We start from the raw sequence: 22095 nt of genomic DNA on the forward strand, positions 1-22095 counted from the left end.
CATGTTGTAGCAAGTATAACTTCATATAAATTTTTACGTTTTTAAAGAGTTCACAAACTCTGGGAAAGGAAAACCTGTAAGGTATCTAATGGCAAATAAAACCTCTCCAATCAGTTCTTTCTCTACTTTTCCCTATACTCATTACCTCAAGCTAAAAACCAGAATAGTCTTTTAGTTTTCTTTTTACTACATTGCTTATACTCAATTCATTTGTAAATCTCACCTTCAAAATAGATTTCAAGTCCTGCTTTTGTCATATCTACTGCTACCACTCTGAGCCAAGCTACCATCATTTCTTGTCTGGACCACTTGTGTAATACTCTCCTAACTGGTGTTCCAGCTTCCATGTTTCTGTACAGTCCTGTTCCACGTCACCCACAGCAGTCTTTTAATTATTATTATTATTATTATTATTTTTAATGGTGACATTGGTTAACGAAATCCAATAAATTTCAGCTATACACTTTAACAATAAGGCATATATATATTTACACTGTTCACCTCCCATAGTTAGATTTCTTTCTGTCACCACATATTTGACCCCCTTAACCACATCTACCTTCCCCATCCACCTCTACCCCCTACACTCTGGTAACTACTAGTCTATTGTTAATGTCCATGAGTCTCTGTTTGTTTGTTCTGTTTATTTGTTGCTTTTAGGTTTATATCCCACATAAAAGTGATATCGTGATTTTCAACTTTTTCTCTCTGGCTTATTTCGCTTATCATGATTATCTTGAGCAGTCTTTTAAAAACTTAAATCAGATTCTCTCCTTTCTCTATTTAAAATTTTCTGGTGAACTCTCATCATACAGAATAAAATCCAGGGTACTTACTGTGGCATCAAGGCTTCACACACTCCACCTTCTCTAATCTCATCCAACACTCTTCCCCTTACTTGGTATACTCCATTCATATAGCTCTTTCCTCTGTTCTTAAACCACTCCAGCCACATGCCATTCTTAGTTTGTTTGTACTTACTTTACCTTTTGTTGGAGTAGTCTTTCACCACACACTGGCTCTCTTTGTTCAGGTCTTAATAGTCTCGGAGATGCCCTCCTTGACCACCCAGTACAAAATAACTCCCCCCTGTTCCTACTCGTATCTGTATTAGTTTTATTTTTTTTTAGATCATTTATCACACTCTGAAAATTTGTTGTGTGTATTTCCCATTGGAATAGAAGCTTTGTCAAAGCAGAGTTTTTAATGATCTATTTATTATACTAAAGAGCTCCTGCCAATGAGCAGTAGGGACACAACAAATATATTGAATTAAAGAGAGAATTTTGATTGAAGCCACAGAAGAATGGTGAGTCTCAGTTATATAAAAATGAGATTAAACCAGAAGATTTACCTGGGCTTTGGCAACTCTGATATTTGTTTATTTTAAATCATTGGGAATTGCTACTATAATTATCTTTTGGGGGACATGGAACATACTGTGTATTTTGATACAAGTTAGGTAAAATAAAATTATTAGTAAGTGCATCATAATATATAAAGCAGCTCAAATTTGAATTTATTATGGCAATTAGAGGTTTATTAACTAGGTTTGCATATAGAATTATATACCCGACTGAATTTAAGTGGTTCATTCTTCATTTAGAAAAATTGTCAAAATGATTTAACTCTTTTTATTAAGATGTAAAAGGTTATTATAGATCATTTTATATCAGAGGTTTTTCTTCAGTTTGTATTTTAAATTTTCTGTAAGATGTATTTTCTTTTATGTATGAAAATAATGTTTCTAATCATGTCACAGGATCTTCATCTTTCAGAGTTTCAGTTTCTCTGCTGAACTCTTGCTTTTCACATAGTTTGATCATCTTGTCTTTTAAAAGCTTTAACACATTTATAATAGAAATTCTAAGTTCTTTTCTGCCAGTTCAAACATCTGGGTCATCACTGGGCCTGTTTCTATTGACTTTTTTCCTCTTGATTTTGGGTCATATTTTCCTATTTCTGTCCATGGTCTCATTAAATTTTTTTTTTTTTCTTTTTTTAAATAGACTTTTTCAAAGCAGCTTTAGGTTCATAGCAAAATTGAGCTCAAAGTACAGAGAGTTTCTCTATACTCCCTGCCCCCACATATGCTCAATATTCTGTACCAGAGTGGTACATTTGTTACAATTGATGAACCTACATTGACAGATTATTATTACTTAAAGTCCATAGTTTATACTAGGGTTCACTCTTGGTGTTGTACATTACACGAGTTTTGAAAAATGTATAATGACATGTACCCATCATTTTAGTATCATACGGAATAGTTTTCTTGTCCTACAAATCCTCTATTCTCCATCTATTCATCTTTACCTCCCCCTAACCACCATTGATCTTTTTACTGTCTCCATAGTTTTGTTTTTTCTAGATTGTCATATAGTTGGAATCATACAGTATGTAGTCTTTCTAGATGGACTTTTTTCACTTAGTAATATGCATTTAAAGTGACTCCTTATCTTTTCATGGCTTGAGAGCTCTTTTACTTATTTATTTTTTAGTGCTGAATAATATTTTGTTGTCTGGTTGTACCAAAGTTTGTTTATTCATTCACCTACTGAAGAACATTTAGGTTGCTACCAAGTTTTGGCAGTTATGAATAAAGCTGCTATAAACATCCATGTGTGGGTTTTGGTGTGGACATAAGTTTTCAACTCCTTTTTGTAAATGCCAAGGAGTGTATTTGCTGGAATGTATGGTAAAAGTATGTTCAGTTTTGTAAGAAACTGCCGAACTTTTCCATAGTGGCTATACCTTTTTGCATTCCCACCTCTCATTGAATGAAAGTTCTTGTTGCTCCACATCCTTGTCAGCATTTGGTGTTGTCGGTGTTCTGGGTTTTGGCCATTCTAATAGGTGTGTAGTGGTATTGGATTGTTGTTTCAATTTGCATTTGCCTAATGACATTTAATGTGGAGCATTTTTTTATATGTTTATTTTTCATCTATGTATCTCCTTTGGTGAGGTGTCTTTTCAGATCTTTGGCCCATTTTTTTTTTTTAATCGGCTCATTTTAAATTTTTCTTATTGAGTTTTCAGAATTCTTTGTATATTTTGGATAATAGCCATTTATTAGCAACTTCTTTTGTAAATATTTTTCTCCTATTCTGTGGCTTGTCTTCTCATGCTCCTGACAGTGACTCTTACAGAGCCAGAGATTTTTTTTTTAGAGTCAAAAGGAAAGTTTATTAGAAAATGGGTAACAATCCACAGAGTGTGGTCTCCTCTCAGAGGCAGAGAGTGAGAGAGACAGTGCAAGAGACAGAGAAATAGAATAAAGGCACTGAGAAGGACCTAGAGGGACAGAGACAGTAGAGACAAGGACAAAGAGGGACAGAGTAAAGGCACTGAGAAAGACAGAGTAAAGGCACTGAGAGGGACCCAAAGTTTTTAATTTTAAAGACATCCAGCTTATCAATTCTTTCTTTCATGTATTGTGCCTTTGGTATTGAATCTAAAAAGTCATCACCATATCCAGGGCTATCCGGATTTTCTCCTTTGTTATACTGTAGGAGTTATATAGTTTTGCACTTTACATTTAGGTTCTGTGATCCATTTTGAATTAACTTGAGAAGGGTGTAAGGTCTTTGTCTAGATCTTTTTTTTTTTTTTTGCATGTGGAAGTTTAGTTGTTCCAGCACTATTCGTTGAAAAGACTATCTTGTCTTCATTGTATTGCTGTTGGTCCTTTATCAAACTATATTTACGTAGGTCATTTCTTGGCTTTCTATTTTGTTTTGTTGATCTATTTGTTTCTTCTTTCACCAATATCACACTCTCTTGATTACTGTAGCTTTATATTAAGTCTTGATGTCAAGTACTGTCAGTTCTTTGACTTTGTTGTTCTTCAGTATTGTGTTGATTATTCTGTATCTTTTGCCTCTCCATATAAACTTTAGAATCAGTCTGTTGATACCTACAAAATAATTTGCTGGGAATTTGATTGAGATTGCATTGACTCTGTGGATCAAGTTGGGAAGAACTGACCTCCTGAAAAAACTGAGTCTTCCTATCTGGTCTCATAAGTTTTTATTGGATGTTGGACATTGTGTATAAAAAAACTAATAGACTGAAGTAGATAATCTCTTCCCCTCTTCCCCAAGAACTTTCCCTTCCTTCTGTTAGGCGACTTATGGTAAGGGGCTGATGTCTTAGATCTAACTAGGAATTGAATTGGGTTGAAATTTTAGTTTTCTCATCCATTTCAGTTTTTAATGTCTTGAGTTTGGGATTGTGTTTCTCTCTCCAGCAGAAATTGAGGCTTTAAACTCCACAGGACACAAATCTCTCCATACCTTCTAGCACAACTAGGCAGATGACCCATGGGAGAGAATTGGTGGAGCTTTATCTCTGTGTTTGGAGCTTCTCCAGATTTCAGACTGCCATGCTGGCTCACTTATGGCCATTAAGAATTTGATTGTTTTTTCTTTGTCCCAGCACAGGAGACTCTTCTCCCCTACCTCTACGTGTGGTAATCTTGCTTCATTGTCCATTCTCAGACTTGGTCTCTGCTCACCTAGGAAGGACTTGTGGTTCATCTCTGAAAATCAGTCCATAGTTCTTCATTGCCTTTAAAGAAAACACACCTTTTAATTTTTTGGGTGTTTTCTTATTACAGCAGCAACAGCGATCTTTTGTGACCTTCTTTATCCTAACTGGAAGTAGAACTGCCAAAGATGTACCTTTTAGGGATATTTCTCAGTAATGGATTAGGAGGCTACATTTATATTTGAATATAGAGGTAGAGTGGAGTTTGGACCATGAACTTTTTAAAATCGTGAGCAATACTGATGAGGTCAGTATATTTGCTCACTAAGCCCCAAATGACCTTGAGATGAGATTTACATCAAAATATTTTTTATATGCTGGGAAGTTATTGCTACAAGTTGAAAGATGCTTAACTAATTCATGAATTCACGTAGAGAGATATTTAGGGTTCTTCTGAGAATGACAGGAGAGAAAAGAATCTCAGAATTCCTTTTGTTTCACATTTCTCTGAGTTTGACCCAACTATATTTTATAAGAAATATAATTGCTATAATAATAGATTTTGATGTTGTAATTACAATAGAAGTTGATTGAAGTGGAAACCCTTATTATCATAATGCCCAACCAACAGTGGCTTAAATCAAGGATATATATTTTCTTAACAAGAAGTCGAAGTACGTAGTCTTAGGCTTGTTCCATGTGGACCGTTGTAGTCCAGATACCACGTTCAGATTTAAAGCAGGACTGTAGGCTGGGGCGGGAACTCTTTCAGAAAGCGTTCTTTAAGTGACTTTTTCCTTTTATCAGTGAAGAACATTTTCCCAGAAGCTTATGTTACATATATTATGTCTCTTGCAAAATTTCCTTTCTCTCATTCACCAGAACTGGGCCTGGTAGATACCCTTAGCTGCAGGGGAACTAGCAAAACAAGACTCTGGCAAAAATAAGATGATGATTGGCTTATGGCAGTGGTTCTCAAAGTAGGATAGTGGGATGTTTGTAACATCTGTTAGGGAGCATCTGGAAATTTGTGGGCTGTATTGTTGACATTTAATGGGCAGAGGCTAGGGGTGCTAAACTTTTTGCAATGTATATGACAGTTCCAAGGAAAGTGGAATGTCTAGCCAAAAATGTCAGTAATAGCTCTCTTGAGAAACACTGACTTAGATTAATCTTAATTTATTCTTGGGGATGCATGTATTCCTACCCTAAACAAAATGGGGCAAAAAAAGAATGGGAGAGAATGGCTGGGAGATAGGCAAATGACAGTGTCTTTTATGTGGTCATTATATAGTTTAAACATTTTACTATAACTCGAAGCATATAAATGTATATTAAATATAATTGATGTGGGGAGACTCTTTTTTTGAGTATGGACCCCTGATTAATTTAGCTTTGTTTTTTTCTCATGTAAATTATACTTTAGCCATGTACTTTGAGAGAAAAAAATAGAGCGAGATCTTAGACATTGCAAATTCGGAGAATCTGGGTGCAGAATAATTCTTGTTATATTTCTGATTTTTAAAAGAGCTGGCCTGTTTTGCTTTTTTCCCATAATATTCTAACAGTATCATTAAAACAACTATCTTTGCAGTCTGATTTTGTCAGTTTAGGTAATAGTTAATTGTATTTTATAGTTAAAATAATAAATTAGCATAAACAGGTTTATGAACAAATGACTCTTGGTAAAATCATATCACTCAATTGTGGAATACCAAAGTAGTTTACTGGTTGTGAATCAGTTGGTGTGCTCTAGGAATCAGTTTCTTTACACAAAGAAAAGCGAATATTGGTTAATTCAGCAAGTTGTTTAGGTGGACATCATTTGAGAATGTTACTGTTGTATATTAAAAAATCTAATAGAACAAACTGAGCTCCATACTTTTTTCCTGAATGGTAAATTGGGTTACGTTAATAAAGAACAAATTTCGTTACTTCTCTTTTAGATTTTTGTTTTACTTAATCAGAAGCTTTAAGCTCCAAATAATTTTAAGATTCTACCCTTTTATTCATGAAAATGTTCTGCTGTTCAGAACATAGTAAGCTCCACTCATAAAAACCTGTTTCTAAAGACTTAATTTTTTCTCAGGGAATGGTGAAAACTGTCATTTAAAAACATACATACATGTAAGGATGTGTGAACAATGGAAAATAACTGTTGAAAAATAGATGTTGCTTTTTCATCATACCTATTGAGTTCCTCCCAAAGTAATTTTTAAAATTGTATTTCAGTATCATATGGCCTTCAATTATGAAAGGGCTTTGAAAATTTTTATTACATATTATCATTATATTGTCTGCAAGAAAGAGCATTTAAATACTTCTTTTAACATGTTCTTTTAAGGACATTTGATTTCAAAACCTCCTTGTGGAGAAATTTTTCTTTTCACATTTCTTTTCCTTAAAATTCTTGATTTAGGTGAATTAAAGAGTGGCCTTCAGTTTTTTATTCTTCAACCTGTCTTTTTAAAAAATATATAAAAGCAGTGTAATGACAATTTAATCAGAAAAGCCTCCTTTCCCCCTACCCTATTTCCAGTGCCATTCTCCAGCAGTTAAGCACTTTTTTGCCTGTTTCATCATTTCCAGCATAATTAAATAAATTAAGCTATGTATGTGTAGCTTATACTGTATATATTTCAATATGTGAATGTTTTTGTGTAAAATCTTTCTTCCCAGTTTTTGTTATATTTTTATGTTTAGTTCTCTTGGTTGACTTTAATTTTAATATTAATACAATGTTTGACTTCTTGATGTTTGCTTTCTTCACCTCCCTGTCTTCCAGTTTCTTAGTTGTAACCAAGTGTTGTTGTAAGTGTTCTTAAGTATTAACTTATTTAATTCACTGTAACCCAGTGAAGTGGTTTTTATCCCTTTTTATGGGTTGCAGAACTGAGACACAAAGAGGTTAACTTTTTGGTTTCATAGAGGCTTTAGCTCTCAAGCACACTCCAGCCTTTCAAAAATATTTATGTGAAACTTAATTTACTGTGCTAAGAGCTTAGCATATAGTGGTGTGTCAAACAGTTTTGATGCTTTGGGAGTCTATGGTTTATATACTACGTCTCGTTTTTAGACCTCGATAGTTTCGTCATTCTAAAACTCCAGATCCCTGTAGTTTCTTTAATTCTAGATCAAAGTGAATTTGGTCCTAGGATACAGGATTTACCAAAACAATTTTACTGGAGGAATCAAAGTTTTTAGGGGTTCAAGTTCTGTCCATTCAGTTTAAATATTGCAGAGAACCAGAGAAGTTTTAGTGAAAGAGATTCTGCTATCATAGCATACCTAAAAATGAAAAGTCCATAAACACTTTTCGAATTGAGTCAGATTTGCCTAAAATAAAACTTGAATTCCTGTATATACTCTTTGATTCCTAATTCACTCTCTTAATGATTTTCATAGTTCTTTAATTCCTAGAGGAATTTTTTGGGGTAAATAAATTGATACCAATTAATTTATTTTACATCCAAGAGAAATAATAATAATAATAATAATAATAATAATAAATGACATTAATTATGGCTTCCTGTGTACCAAGGGCTGCTACAATCTTTTTATTTGTATTAAACTTCCCTTAATTCTTTTATAAAATTATGAAGTAGTTATAATTTCTAAATGAAACAGGCAGAAAGAAGGATATATATTTTGCCTATTTGTAATTGGGAATTAAAACTCATAACATTTTTGCCTTTGTACATCTGGCCTAAATACAGCTGCCAAATTCATTTTCATTAAATTCAACTATAGTCATGAAATTTGCCTGTCTAAAATCTTCCTTGATTTCTCCTGATTTCACCCAGGCATTCGTGGCCCTCTGCATTATGGTTCTTTCTTGTCTGTTCTTCTAAATGCTTTTCTCATAATTTCCTTATAAATTCTTGTCTTTCTAAACAAAATTGATCTACTCATTGTCTTGGGTATAGCTCATAATTTTTTGTGTCTGTTTTTTAGTTCATAGCATTCTATTACCAGGAATACCTTCCCATTCTGTACTCTCAGGGGAAATACCATCTCTTGTGTAGATGTTTTTTGGGTTCCTGTTTAATCCCAATAAGGGTTTTTTCTCTCTCTCTCAAAAACCATTGCAACACTTTGCTTATATTATTTTTGCCTTTTCTTTACTGTGTCAGTTTCATAACTGCTTTTTTGAAAATTAAATACATTAAATATTGCAGAGAACCAATGTGTATATCAATAAATATACACATTGATTGTAAGACTAATTCTGGATTCAGAAGTGTTGAAGTATAACAAAAGTTTAGTTTGAATCAAGGAAAACTTCCTTTCAAGCATAGAGGTATATGGATTACACCTTGTATTACAGACATTTGTGTACTATTTATTTCTCTATTAGATTTCTAAGATTCTTGAGGTCAGTGTGGCATAATAGAAAAGAATATGAAATTAATCAAACTAGAAAGATGTAGTTTATTTTAGTGAGCCACTCATTTTATGACTATAGCAAGTTATCTAACCTTTATCACTTTAGTTTTGAAAAAATATCACATGGGGTAATTTTTTTCTAGGCTCATATCTTATTCATGTGTTTATTAACTACCTACTATATTCCAGGACTACAAGAGTTTAAAAATATAAGAGACAAGATAAGCAAATATATTTAACTCGTATGGACTATGCTAGAGTCTGAATGTAGAGCCAGGATATCTGACAAAGTTTGGAAAACTGAGGTTAACACCTGAGTAGAGTCAGAAAGGACAAATAATAGTTCCCTTGTTCCCAGAAGGGAATAGAGCAAAGTCATACTGGGACAGAGTAACTGTATGTGTAAAGATTTGGAAATTTTAAGTATTTCAGTATGACTTGTGACTGTATCATGTGTTGGGAAAGTTTTCTGAGGGGAAGCCTGAAGAGCTAGGTGGGGGCCAGATCATCAATGACCTTGTAAGGCATAAAGGTATTGAAGATTAAAAGACCTACAAGAAAATGCTTAGTTACCATAATGATAATAATAGTTGTTATTTATTGGGTACATATTATTGTGCTAAGCACTGTGCTTAATGTTTATAGTGTTTTCTCAGCTTCTTTTATAGTGAGTTGTAGTTGTTTTTGTATCTATTTTATAGGTGAGGAAACCAAGGTTTAGAGAGGTTAAGTAATTGACTCAGGGCAACACAGCTAGTAAATAGTAGAGTCTGGATTTGAACTAGGTCCTTCTAATTTTTAAAGTCCTCTTTACCTTTATATTGTACTGCCTAGATCACAGTGGTGTCACATATGGTAGGTGGTCAGTACATATTTCTTGAATTGACAGAATTTTGCCGTCTAATGTCCATGTCATTATTTGATGTTTTTAACACTTTAAAGATCAGTAAATGTCGCACTAACTAGAAACAAATACTATTATTATTATTGTTAATACAAGATTATTTTTGCAAAGAAATGTCCAGACATGCACTTAAAAATGGCTGCTTGGGATAGTTAAATATATTCTTTTATTATGCCATTTTATCAAAGTAGAAAAAATAGGAAATACAGATACGCTAAAAGGAAATTAAATGACTTAGAGAACTTCTATTTATATTTTGATGTATATCCTTGCTGACTTTTAAAATAGTCATAAATATAAACATTTACATTCAAAATTCATTTCAACAAAACATGTTTCAATAATCTATAGTTTCTCTTTTGCAATTTTTCTGCAATTTTTTGTACTTTTTTGACTTGGGTAATGTCAAATAGAGCATGAGACTGAATTTGGAATGAGCTTATTTTAATGTACTTTTATTTCTGAAGCTTAAGATTTTAAAAGGAGATGGTTTTTAAAATATATTTATTTTCAACCTTGATAGCAGCTGTTAGAAGTAAAATGTCTGTTTTTCAGATTCCTTTATTTTTAAGTAAAATTTTTATTGAAATGCAACATGTAAAGGAAAGTACACAAATAAATGCACAGCTTCATGGTATATTTTGACAAAGTGAACATCTTTGTAACAAGAAACATTACTAGCATCTCAGAAAGCCCTTTTGTGCCCCCATTACAGTCACTGCTTTTCCCCACCTCAGGTCTGACTGCTCTGCTGACTAGATTCGTTTTGCATTTATTTTTCACTTCTAAATAAATGGTGTTTGAGTAAGCCTTGGTCCATTGGTACAGTTTTGACAGTGGGTGATTTTCCAAAATAAGTTTTCCAAAATAAAGAGTTTAACACACACATGTATATACGTGCACATGCACCCTAATGAATCCCCATGTATTCAGCACCCAGCTTCAACAATTAACAATTCATGGACAATCTTCTTTCATCCAACCTTCTTAAATATTTTGAAGTGAACCTTAGGTATCACATCATCATTTTTAGTAGATATTATAAAATATGTATTTCTAAAAGGTTAAAAGATTACTCTTTTTTATCATAAAGATAATTTAAATAACATAAATCACACCTTTAAAAAATAAACTAATTCCTTAATATCAAATATTTTCCTCAGTGTTCAAAACTCCCCCAGTATAATTTTCTATACTTTTGTTTGAATTAAGATCCATATATTGTATTGGTTGGCATGTCTCTTTTAATCTAAAGATTTTTCCCATATGTCTTTTTTTCTTTCTTGTAATATTTGTTGATAATCATTTTTAAAAGCTGATTGTTGGTTTTATTTACCAAGATATTCTCATTCAGCCATTATGAAAGTGATTATTATTGAACTTTTTAAATTGGGATATAATTTACATACAGTTAAACTCACAGGTTGATGAATTATATATATCATCGTGTCAATCACTCAATGTATTTTGCTTTCTTTCTTTTGTTTGTGCGTATTTTGTTTTCAATAATTATCTTTTTTTAAATGGAAAAAGAGGAGAAATCCCTTTCATTCTTTAGACTCCAAAGTTTAGAGTTACTACAACAGCATGGATAAAAGATAATCATTAATTACTATTAGGAATATAAAGATTTCTGCCTTTCAGCAGCTGGATGGGTGAATTAAGAAAATTGGGGCTTGGGAAACACTACTTGCTATCACAGGGATATGTGTAACGTGTTAGAACTAAAGGTGAGAAGTGTAAATGCACTGCGTTGGAATATATATCTTTGCAAAAAAGCTGTGCCTATTTGATTATTCCTTCGATTTGCATGCACCCTTCCCTGCAACTTCCGTTTTGCCTCAAATTCAGCAGTAGGCTTCCTGTCCTCTAAATTCTCTAAAGTCAGGAGGCTCAAGTCGTTATTCACTCCAGGAAAAAGTTAACTACAGTTAAGTCATATAAATGTCATGAGTAATGTTATTTGACAGACATTAGCCAGCTTGGTTCTTTTATCTATTCTTTATCCACAATTTGAATTTATTGTTGTTTAACTTTGAAGACTTTATTGACTTGTGTTTTCTTAGAGTAGTACATTGACTTTAGTTTGACACCAATAGGAAGTTATTAAGTTACTGAGTGGCAACTCTTTGTGAAGAATCATCTTAATAACTCTTACCTACTAAGTGATGGCAGTGATGACTGCCATTTTGTACATAGCTTAGTTCAGGAAAGAGAATGGGAGTTCCAAAGATTTGCCCAAGGCTATATAGCTAGTGACTGCCAAGAACAGAGATTTAAACCCTGAATTTTTATTCTAGAACTCTTTAAAAGTTTCCATTAAAACATTCATGAATATTAGAAACCTAAGCAATAATTACTCTGCCTTTTGGAATTCCTGCTCCTTATATGTGCATGAAGAAACAGTCATTTAAAACATAAAATTATGTCAAACACGATTATAATAGCATTTTCTCCATGAACATGTGAGTCTCTCAAGAGAAAGTTTTGTGCTAAAAAGTCAGTAAAGCAAAATAATTTAGTGGTGCAATATAATGACATTAGACCAGTATTTTTGTTTTTAAAGATAATAGAGAAATAGTAAATCAACTTATCTTTAGGTAATTCAGTTCAGGAAGTATTACTTTCTTATAAGTTGGGGTTACTTAAATTTCTAGTTCTTTATTGGATTTGTAGTTTAATTTTTAAAATGAAAAGTCTCTTTTCATTTTATGGCAAATAGATTTATTTAAAAAGCTTTCGCCCAAAATAACATATTATCATTTTTTTTTTTTTTTAAAGAAGTGATTCTTTTATGCCTTTTTAAAATGGTTTACCTATATTCAGATTTGGATATGATTCAGATTTAGTTTCTCATTTGAAAAAAAAATGACTTCTATGACTTGTTTCTATTCCTTCTTTTCAAATCTTGAGAACACTTTACCATACATAATCACCTGGATTTTCAGTATTCTATTTTTTAAACAAATTGATTTTAAAAGATTTAATCCAAATTGTCACATATATCAAGCTTGTTACTAGACTTTTTGGTCCCCTGCTAAGATCCTGCTCCTCCTCCCAAAAAACCATTCTGAATTGTTTAAGAAAATCACCCTCCTTTCAGACTCGCCATACTACTTTTAGTTGCCTTTTTCTAGGTTTCACTGAGCTTTTATATTATTAAACAGATCTCAGATCTTAGATGATGGTTTTAGAAGTACATACTACTTCTCGAAAGGCTTTTTTTATGTAAAGTTGGTTGGGTAAGACAAATGGAACAACCAGTTAAACTCATTCCTTCTGTACTTATTATTAACTTCAAAGCTCCTAGTTTTAACCTCTGGTTCAGTCCCATCTTACTAGATTTAAGTGGCTTTTGTTTTGTTTTTTTTTTCATGCAGGTTCTGCTCATTAATCACCACGAGTGTGGATCTGAAGAAGAGTTTATTACCTCTCTTTTTTTGAGTATGTTTAACTTCAGATACACACAACGTAGCCTCTCCTTCCCTATTAGATTCTTAGAAGGTAGTTATGTTTTTATAGTCTCCTTCTTGTGACTTTGATAGTTGTGATCAATAAAAATAAACACTTAGTCCTTACATATTGGACTACTGCATGCAAATCAGTTCATTTAAAACCTCCTGGAGGTCTTTGGCATGCTAGACATAAAATCCATGAGTGTTTGTTTGTGGAGGTAACCATGTTCCAAAGAAATTTAAGAGTTTAATTATTTTATCAAGAAACTTGGGAGAATTATCCTTTAGGTTCTGGGAATCATTGACTTTAAGGGGCTTACTTTTGGTGTGCGATTTTCAAAATTAATTTAAAATGGGAAATGATAAATTAGAAATACTTTTGTGGTATTGCTGAATCAATATTATAAAAAAATTAGCTTGCATTGGACCTATTGTCTGCTTAACAAAATAGTTGATTTATCTTGTCATTAGTTAAACATTAATGAGCATATATTTTTCCACATTTGCAATTTTTAGACACATTGATGTATTTTTCTTCCTGTACGTAAATTTGATAAATGAAATGTACATAATTTTTTTTTTTTTTTAATATCTAGGGCTGGAAGAAAGAAAGAATTCTGGCTGAATATCCTGATGGCAGGATAATAATGGTTCTTCCTGAAGATCCAAAGTATGCCCTGAAAAAGGTAAATTTCTAGTGAAATTTCATGTAGAATAGATAAAATACTTTTGCAGCTAATTTTAAGAATATAAAACACATTGCTAGAATAGCACATTTAAGCACCAATTCTGAAAACAAAAAAATAAACATTTAACGAATACAACCCAACTGAAAAATTATACTTAAACTTTGTAGTGTTTCTAGTTATGTGAAATGAATTTTTAGTGACTTGATTACTTGTCTGTATTATCAGTAATTTGAGTGATGGTGTAGAAGGCATACTAGTTAGTTAATAATGCCACATAGGTGTTTCCAAGAAGTAGAATTAAAATTAAAATTTGAATCATAATAATTTAGAAAATTAAAATTAATAAATGTAAAGTTTTATTCTGAGCAGATTTCTAAATAAAAACTTATTGTAGAAAAGGATCTAGTAGTAGGTCATAGTAATCCTGAGATTAAACACAATGTAGTTATATAATGTTAAGAGAAAAAACAAGATATATTCCGATTTATAAATATAATGTAGAAAACTTAAAATCTTCATATCTAGTGTGATGCAAATTTTAGTCCAACTTAAGAGTTTTGTACTTTAAGGGTTCAGGGAAGTGAACCGGAGAGATAATGAAATCTGGAACCATATTCTATCTTAAAAGCCAAGAAACCATAGGATAAACTTATTTTTAAATAATATGTTAATTACTTTTCAGATAATATATTCAGAATGTCTTTTTTCCCCAGAATTGCCTCACAGTGTAAATCAGTGGGTCCAGTTGTTTCTCTGAAAAACTTAAGCGCGCTAGAATGTGTCCAAATGTCTAGAAATACAAAGAAAATAATTTATTGCATTTTTTTTTAGATCAGTAATTAGACCTCTTTAAATTTAGAAATAGAGAGGTTGAAGGAAAATACTTTGAACCTATTATTTGAAAATTTAGCTAATGTTCTAAAGTTTATCTTGTGGTTTCAGACTTTTCAGATAACACTGTATAAATGAATGGACAATCCCAGATACCCAAATAAGCCCTATACCATTGCCTAACAAGTATAGACAGTAGCATTTAGAATGGCATGTAAAAATGCCATCTGTCTTGTATTTGAAATATTGATCTTTGCACAAAACCAAATACTTGTTGAATTAATATTGGATTAGTGATTGACTAAACGAAAATTAAATTGTGGATGTTTTGGAATTCCAGCTGTGATCATTTGCAAATGCACAATGCACACTTTGCTACAGCACCATATGTGGCATTCAGACTTTTCTTATTACTCAGAATCCTAAGTAAATGCTAATTTCTTCATTGTACGTTCTCAGGGCACAATCTTAGTAACCTACTGTAGTTACTTAGTAACCCATAATAGATTAAAAATTAAAATCTAGGGAATTGTGAGTAATTTGCTTTAGGAACCAAATCAAGAGTTGTATTTTGGGATACTGTTCCAGGAATAAGAGGATTTGATTTTTCATCTCTGAATAGGAGATGTATTTCATGGTTTTCTGCATGGCAGAGGTATGAATACTTGACTCTCTTAGGGGTTATTTGTACTTTAACTTAATAACACGAATCCATAGTTATTGGACTGAATATTTGAAGATTAGTTTTTAACTGGGGAAGGAACTAATGTTTAAGTGCCTTCAAAAAATCTCAACTTTGCCTACAAAAGTTTGAGTTTATTGTATTTGACTTTGACTGCAGTTCTAGGCGGTATACTAGAAGAGATAGTTTGATGCCATATTAACTTTAGGAGTTCAAGTCCTTGCTCCTTGGTTTTCTAGATGTCCAGTATCTTACATGGAAAAGTTACTTAACTTTGAATTTTATTCTGTATGTAAAGTGAGGAACCATAACCTTCCAAGGGATACTGGATTTAAGTGAGATAATATTTGTAAAGTGCTTTGCATAATGTCCGGCCTATAAATGGTTGATAAAGGAGTAAACCTGTATTTCTTTCCTCTGTGCCCACTTCCATTTTGAGTACCAGTTAAGGCTTGGGAAGAAGTGGCTTCCTTGACTAAGGGTCCAGTGGAGTACTCTCCAATTCTCAAACCTATGATGCTTCTAATAGGAAGCCTTAATATTCTTATTGCCTATTGTAGGTGCTCTCACTTCTCTTGTTCCCCCGGATGCTGGGCTTGGCATTACTTTCCAGTTCTTCCCTCATTAGGCAAATTGTCCAGTTGAAAAACAGTTATTGGTTAGCATAGTCATTCAAAAGAACTCGTTAAAAGGTGTCATACTTGGAATGATATACTTAACTGAATTGAAATAGTATATTTTTACATATATACAGTGCTTTTGTTGTTAAAAAATACTGTTCTTTATTTGGCAGGTTGACGAGATTAGAGAGATGGTTGATAATGATTTAGGTTTCCAACAGGCTCCACTAATGTGCTATTCCAGAACTAAAACACTTCTCTTTATTTCTAATGACAAAAAAGTAGTTGGCTGCTTAATTGCAGAACACATCCAATGGGTAAGTGATTTTAAAGTGTTCGTATGTAGTTCAGTGTTTAAAGTGTTTACTGTGTCATCTTGAATAACATAATCTAGTAAATTTATCATTTTATGTAAGGAAGAGTGTGAGAATGCAAGAATTCCTGTGTGTAATTCTTTACTACACTGGAGCTGTATTTTCAGTGGGAATCAGTTTCTCAAGTCAGTAAGTTAAAATTCTATAAATCAAAAGTACTGTTAAATTTTTTGTAGGAAGTTTCCAGGTCTGTCTCAGTTCCTTCAGCACTGGAATAAATCAAGAGTTGGCAAACTATAGCTCCGGGTCAAAATCTAGCCTGTTTTTGTAAATAAAGTTTTATTGTAACACAGCTGTGCCCATTTGCTTACATATTGTCTGGTTTGTTTCATACTACAAAGACTGAGTTAAGTAGTTACAACAGAGACCAGGTGGGCTGCAAAGCTTAAAATACTCTCTCACCCTACATAAAAAGTTGCCAACTCTCAGAATAGATCACCACTTCTTTTACTTCTAGATGAGGATTGTATTTAGGATCCAAATTATACAAAAACCACAATAGAATCACAGTAAAAGGGGTATGTTTATCTTAAAAGAGTTAAGTAGTAACAGACCAACTTAAGATAAAAGAAGATTCTGGACTCCCTAATCATGCTCACTTTTAGGCATACCTCATTTCAATTCTTTTTTCAGCTGAGTTCTTGCTGATGAATTCAGTGTACATTGGATTTGACTTCTGTTCAGTTAGTATCTTCCAGAATACTAATAGTTGCCTACAAGTGTGTGCTTCATCATTAAATTTTCTAATAAAGTAAAAAGTCAAAATAAGTTTCTGTGAATTAATATCTACAAGTTAAGCTACTTTTTAAAAAAGATTCTGCCTGAAATTGTTTGGTTTTATGAACCTTGCTGTATTTATAATAACAAAATTGATTTAAAACAATAACTGATAAGATAGTTTGAGGATATAAATTTGATGTAAAATGACTAACTCATAAAAATTTGCCATGCTGAAATTGAGTTATTTTACAGTGCAAACCCTTGTTTTTTTTCCTGTTCTACCTAGTTCCAAAAATGTAGAAATATTTATACTAGAAGATAGCTAGGTAATGTTTGCTTTTTTGTTATTGTTGTTCACAGCAATTGTGTTGTCTTACTGTTTTAAGTTTTATACCATGTCCCGTCAGAAGGCTGGCTATGTCCTTTTTTGCATCTAGACTGGCAGAGGAGATTTATATTTTTTAAAGCACTTTATTTTTCTTTTAGTGAGGTGCGAATGTGGGAAAGGACCTTTCTAAATTCTTGATTACTCCGCCATCTTTAGTCCTAGTTCCTACACAACTATGAACCCTAGAACAATGGCAGCAATCACAGAAACAGTTAGGATTGCTGAGTTCTTAAATTTGCTGGTCTTTAAAACGTGGGAGGTAGGGAAGACATTCAATTCCTAATATAGATCAAGCATCATGGCAAGGTGCTTTGTAGGATATTACTTTATCAGTTCTCTAAAAGAAACGGATATTTTCAGTTTATAGGTAAGGAACCCAAAGCTTAATTACCTTTTATGGTGGCATAATCAGTTAAGTGTCTTAGAACAGAATGTAGATCCAGGTCTGTTTCCTAAAATGAGAGTGAAAGCATAAATGGTCCCCGTAGTTTATTAAGGAGCCAGACAAATGTAGTGACTTCACTGATGTCAGTACCAGACAATTGCTAAGTAATATTCTCACTTTAAAAGTTTTTCCAATTTTGATACCTCTAGGGCTACAGAGTTATAGAAGAGAAACTTCCAGTTATTAGATCAGAAGAAGAAAAAGTCAGATTTGAAAGACAAAAAGCCTGGTGCTGCTCAACTTTGCCAGAGCCTGCAATCTGTGGGATAAGTCGAATATGGGTATTCAGCATGATGCGTCGGAAGAAAATTGCTTCTCGCATGATTGAATGCCTAAGGTAACTTGAATATAATCCTTCAAATCTTTTTTAATAGTTTAGGATTTAAGCAGAGTTTTAATATAAAGGTCAGCATTTAATTAATCTTAAATGTATAACCTGTATGTTTAAAATTTTCATAAAATTGTCAATGTATTTGATCTGTAAGTACTTTTTATGTGAAGTTAATCTGAGAGAATAGAAAGTGCTGTTGGTTAAATAGTATTAAACAATTTAAAATTACTTATTTATGACTGTGATAAGGCCAAAATAACCCATCTGTTTCCAACTGTGTTCGATATTGGAGAATTTTAAAGACAACCAAATGAATGTAAGAAGTCTTTTGGGAATTTAGCTTTAGGAAAGTTTGTCTTAAAAATATTATTTGTAAATTATCTAAGTCAGTTTTCTTTTTTTATTTCTTGCTTTTATCACGATTTTTAATCAGAAGTATAGAGGGAAAGACTCAGACAAATTGTATGTTTTCTTTTTTGTTCTTTAAATCACCTTTGCTATAAAGGATTAATAGAGGAGGTTAAAATTAATCATGTAAATGAGATTTTTAGGTCAGTCTCTTGTTTTTGTTTATTCATGGAATCCTTGTCTACTGTCTGTAGCTATAACTTTCAGAATAATCCATCATTGTTTTAAGTAAGATCCTAAGGCTTTAGGAATCTCAGAGCCTTCATGTGTTTCTGGTCTCTCCTGCTTATTTTATCACTGAGTAGTGATTCAGGAGAGCTCAGATTTACTTACCCTTTCTATGACAAAAGGCAGGTCTGTTTTTAGCTCTTTTAGAACTAAACCTGGAAAATGCAGCTGGTTAAATAATAGTGCTAAATGAGGATATTGCCCCTTTTAAATCTTGTAAACTTAGGTTTTGTGACAACTATAAGATGGTTTTAGTTTATAAAAACAAAACAGTATAGCCATTTTATTTGTTCGGTGATAGTGACATTGCCACCATAAGTGTTCTGTTAAAGCATATAGAGGTTTTATTTTTTTCGTTTATTTGTCCTTCTTATGTACTCAACTCACTTTGTTAGGATTACATTATGAAAATGCTACTAATAGTCTATATCCTGGCCAAAATAATAATTTTTTTTTAAATAACATTTTTATTGAGATATAATTACATAGCAAAAATTCATCTTTTTAAAGTATTCAATTCAGTGAGTTTAGTATATTTAGAAGGCTGTGTAGCCATCACCACTAATTCTAGGACATTTTTATCATTCCCCTGCAAAATTCCATATCCATTAGCAGTCACTCCCCACTTCCCTCTCCCCCAGCTTCTGACAACTGCAGATGTTTCTGATTCAGTGATTTTGCCTATTCTGAACATTTTATGTAAATGGATAACATACAACTATAACATACAACTTTTCATGACTAGATTCTTTCACTTAGCATGTTTTCAAGGATCATCCATACTGTAGAATGTCTCAAGTGTGCCACATTCCTTTTTTAAATATTTAAAAAAGTTTTTAATTACAGTCGGCATATGATATTTATTTTAGGTGTACAGCATAGTGATTAGACACATGTAATTTACAAAGTGATCACCCTGATAAAACTATTACCCATCTGACACCTTTCTTAGTTATTAAGATAATACTGACTGTATTCCATATGCTGCACTTTACATCCCCACATCTGTTTTGTTACTAACAATTTGTATTTCTTAATCCCTTCCTTTTTTTTCACTCATCTCTCAACCCCCCTCCCATCTGGCAACTCTCAAAATGTTCTCTGTATCTATGAGTTTATTTCTATTCTGTTTATTTTGTTTTTTAAGATTCCACATGTAAGTGAAATCATACGGCATTTGTCTTTCTCTATCTGACTTCACTCAGCACAATACCCTCTAGGTCTATCCATGGTGTTGCAGATGGCAAGATTTTCTTCTTTTTCTTCTTTTTATGACTGAGTAATATTCCATTGTATATATGAGCCACCTCTTCTTTGTCCATTCATCCACTGATGGACACCCAGGTAGCCTCTATATCTTTGAGTATCGTAAATAATGCTGTAATGGACATATGGATTCTCAGTGTCCCTTTGAAGTAGTGTTTTGGGTTTCTCTGGATAAATACCCAGAAGTAGGATAACTGGATCTTTCTTTATCTCTTGTTATAGTCTTTGTTTTAGAGTCTGTTTTGTCTGATATTAGTATTGCTACCTAGCTTTGTTTCCATTTTCATGAAATATCTTTTTCCTTCCCTTTACTTTCAGTCTGAAGTGAATCTCTTGCTGGCAGCATATGTAAGGGTCTTGTTTTCTTATCCATTCAGCCACCCTATCTTTTGAATGGAGCATTTAATCCATTTACATATAAAGTAATTGTTGATAGATATGTAGTTATTGCTGTTTTATTATCTATTTTTTAAATCTTTTTTTTCTTTTTTCTTCTTAAAGAAGTCTCTCTCACACTTCCTATAATATTGGCTTGATGGTGATGAACTTCTTTAGCTTTTTCTTATCTGGGAAGCTTTTTATCTGTCCTTTAATTATAAATGATAGCTTTGCTGGGTAGAATAATCTTGGTTGTAGGTGCTTGCTTTTCATCACTTTAAATATTTTGTGCCAGTCCCTTCTGGCCTGTAAAGTTTCTGTTGAGAAATCAGCTGATAGTCTTATGGGAGCTCCCTTGTAGGTAACTAACCGCTTTTTGTTTGCTGCCTATAAGATTCTCTCTTTGTCTTTAACCTTTGGCATTTGAATTATGATGTGTCTTCGTGTGTGCCTCTTTGGGTTCATCTTGTTTGGGACTCTCTGGGAATCCTGGGCTTGTATTTCTATTTCCTTCTCCAGGTTTAAGGAAGTTTTCTGTCATTTTTTGAAATAGGATTTCAATCTCTTGCTCTCTCTCTTTTCCTCTGGTATTTCTGTGAGCTGCATTCCTTTTTTATTGCCAAATAACATTCCAGTGTGTGGCTGTACCACATGTTATTTTTCCATTCATCAGTTCATGGAACATTTGGGTTGTTTCTACCTTTTGACTAGTATGAATAATAATGCTGTGAACATTCATGTACATGTTTTTGTGTATTTTTATTTCTCTTGGGAAATAGAGAAATATTTACATGTTTTTATATATACCTAGGAGTAGAATTGTTGGGTCATATGGTAACTATATAGCATTGTGAGAAATTCAAAGTTTTCCAGAGTTTTACAATCTCATAAGCAATGTATGAGGGTTTAAATTTCTCCACATCCTCACATTTGTTATTGTGTGTCTTTTTAATTTTAGCCATCTGGTGGGCGTGAAGTGGCATTTCGTTGTGGTTTTGCTTTACATTTCCTGAATGGCGATGATGTCAAGCATCTTACATGTGCTTATTGGCCATTTATATATCTTCTTTAGAAAAATGCCCATTCAAATCCTATGTCCATTTTTAAATTGGTTTATTTATCTTTTTCTTGTTATAGTTTTTTATATATTCTGGAGACAGTTCACTTATCAATTATATAATCTAGATATTTTCTACCATTTCATGGTTTTCTTTTTATGTTCTTGATGTCTTTTGAAGCACAAAAGTTTTTTAATTTTGAACTCCATATATCTTTTTCTTATTTGTAGTTTTTTGTGTCTTATCTAAGAAGCCATTTACTAATCAGGGCCACAAAAATTGATTGCACATATTTTCTCTCAAGAGTTTATAATTTTAGTTCTTAAATTTAGGTCTTTGATCCATTTTAAGTTTATTTTTGTGTATGATGTGAGGTAGGATCTAACTTCATTGTTCTGTATGTGGATATCCAATTGTCCCATCACCATTTGTTAAAAAGACTGC

General features: G+C 32.6%; 1 protein-coding gene across 4 annotated transcripts in view; it reads left to right on the forward strand.

The window, feature by feature from the left end:
- Window positions 1-22095, forward strand: part of ESCO1 (establishment of sister chromatid cohesion N-acetyltransferase 1) — an 82420-nt gene that overhangs the window by 28766 nt on the left and 31559 nt on the right. For 3 of the 4 annotated variants that reach the window (XM_006920037.3, XM_025038619.1, XM_015595781.2), the window contains exons 9-11: window positions 13830-13919; window positions 16229-16372; window positions 18132-18319. In XM_006920037.3, coding sequence (XP_006920099.2) covers window positions 13830-13919; window positions 16229-16372; window positions 18132-18319 — 422 coding nt within the window. Of the gene's footprint in view, window positions 1-13158; window positions 13283-13829; window positions 13920-16228; window positions 16373-18131; window positions 18320-22095 lie in introns of those variants that run through there. The other variant, XR_001517672.2, reaches the window with a different exon arrangement.

Source organism: Pteropus alecto, unplaced genomic scaffold, assembly GCF_000325575.1.
Source record: "Pteropus alecto unplaced genomic scaffold, ASM32557v1 scaffold146, whole genome shotgun sequence".
NCBI lineage: Eukaryota > Metazoa > Chordata > Mammalia > Chiroptera > Pteropodidae > Pteropus > Pteropus alecto.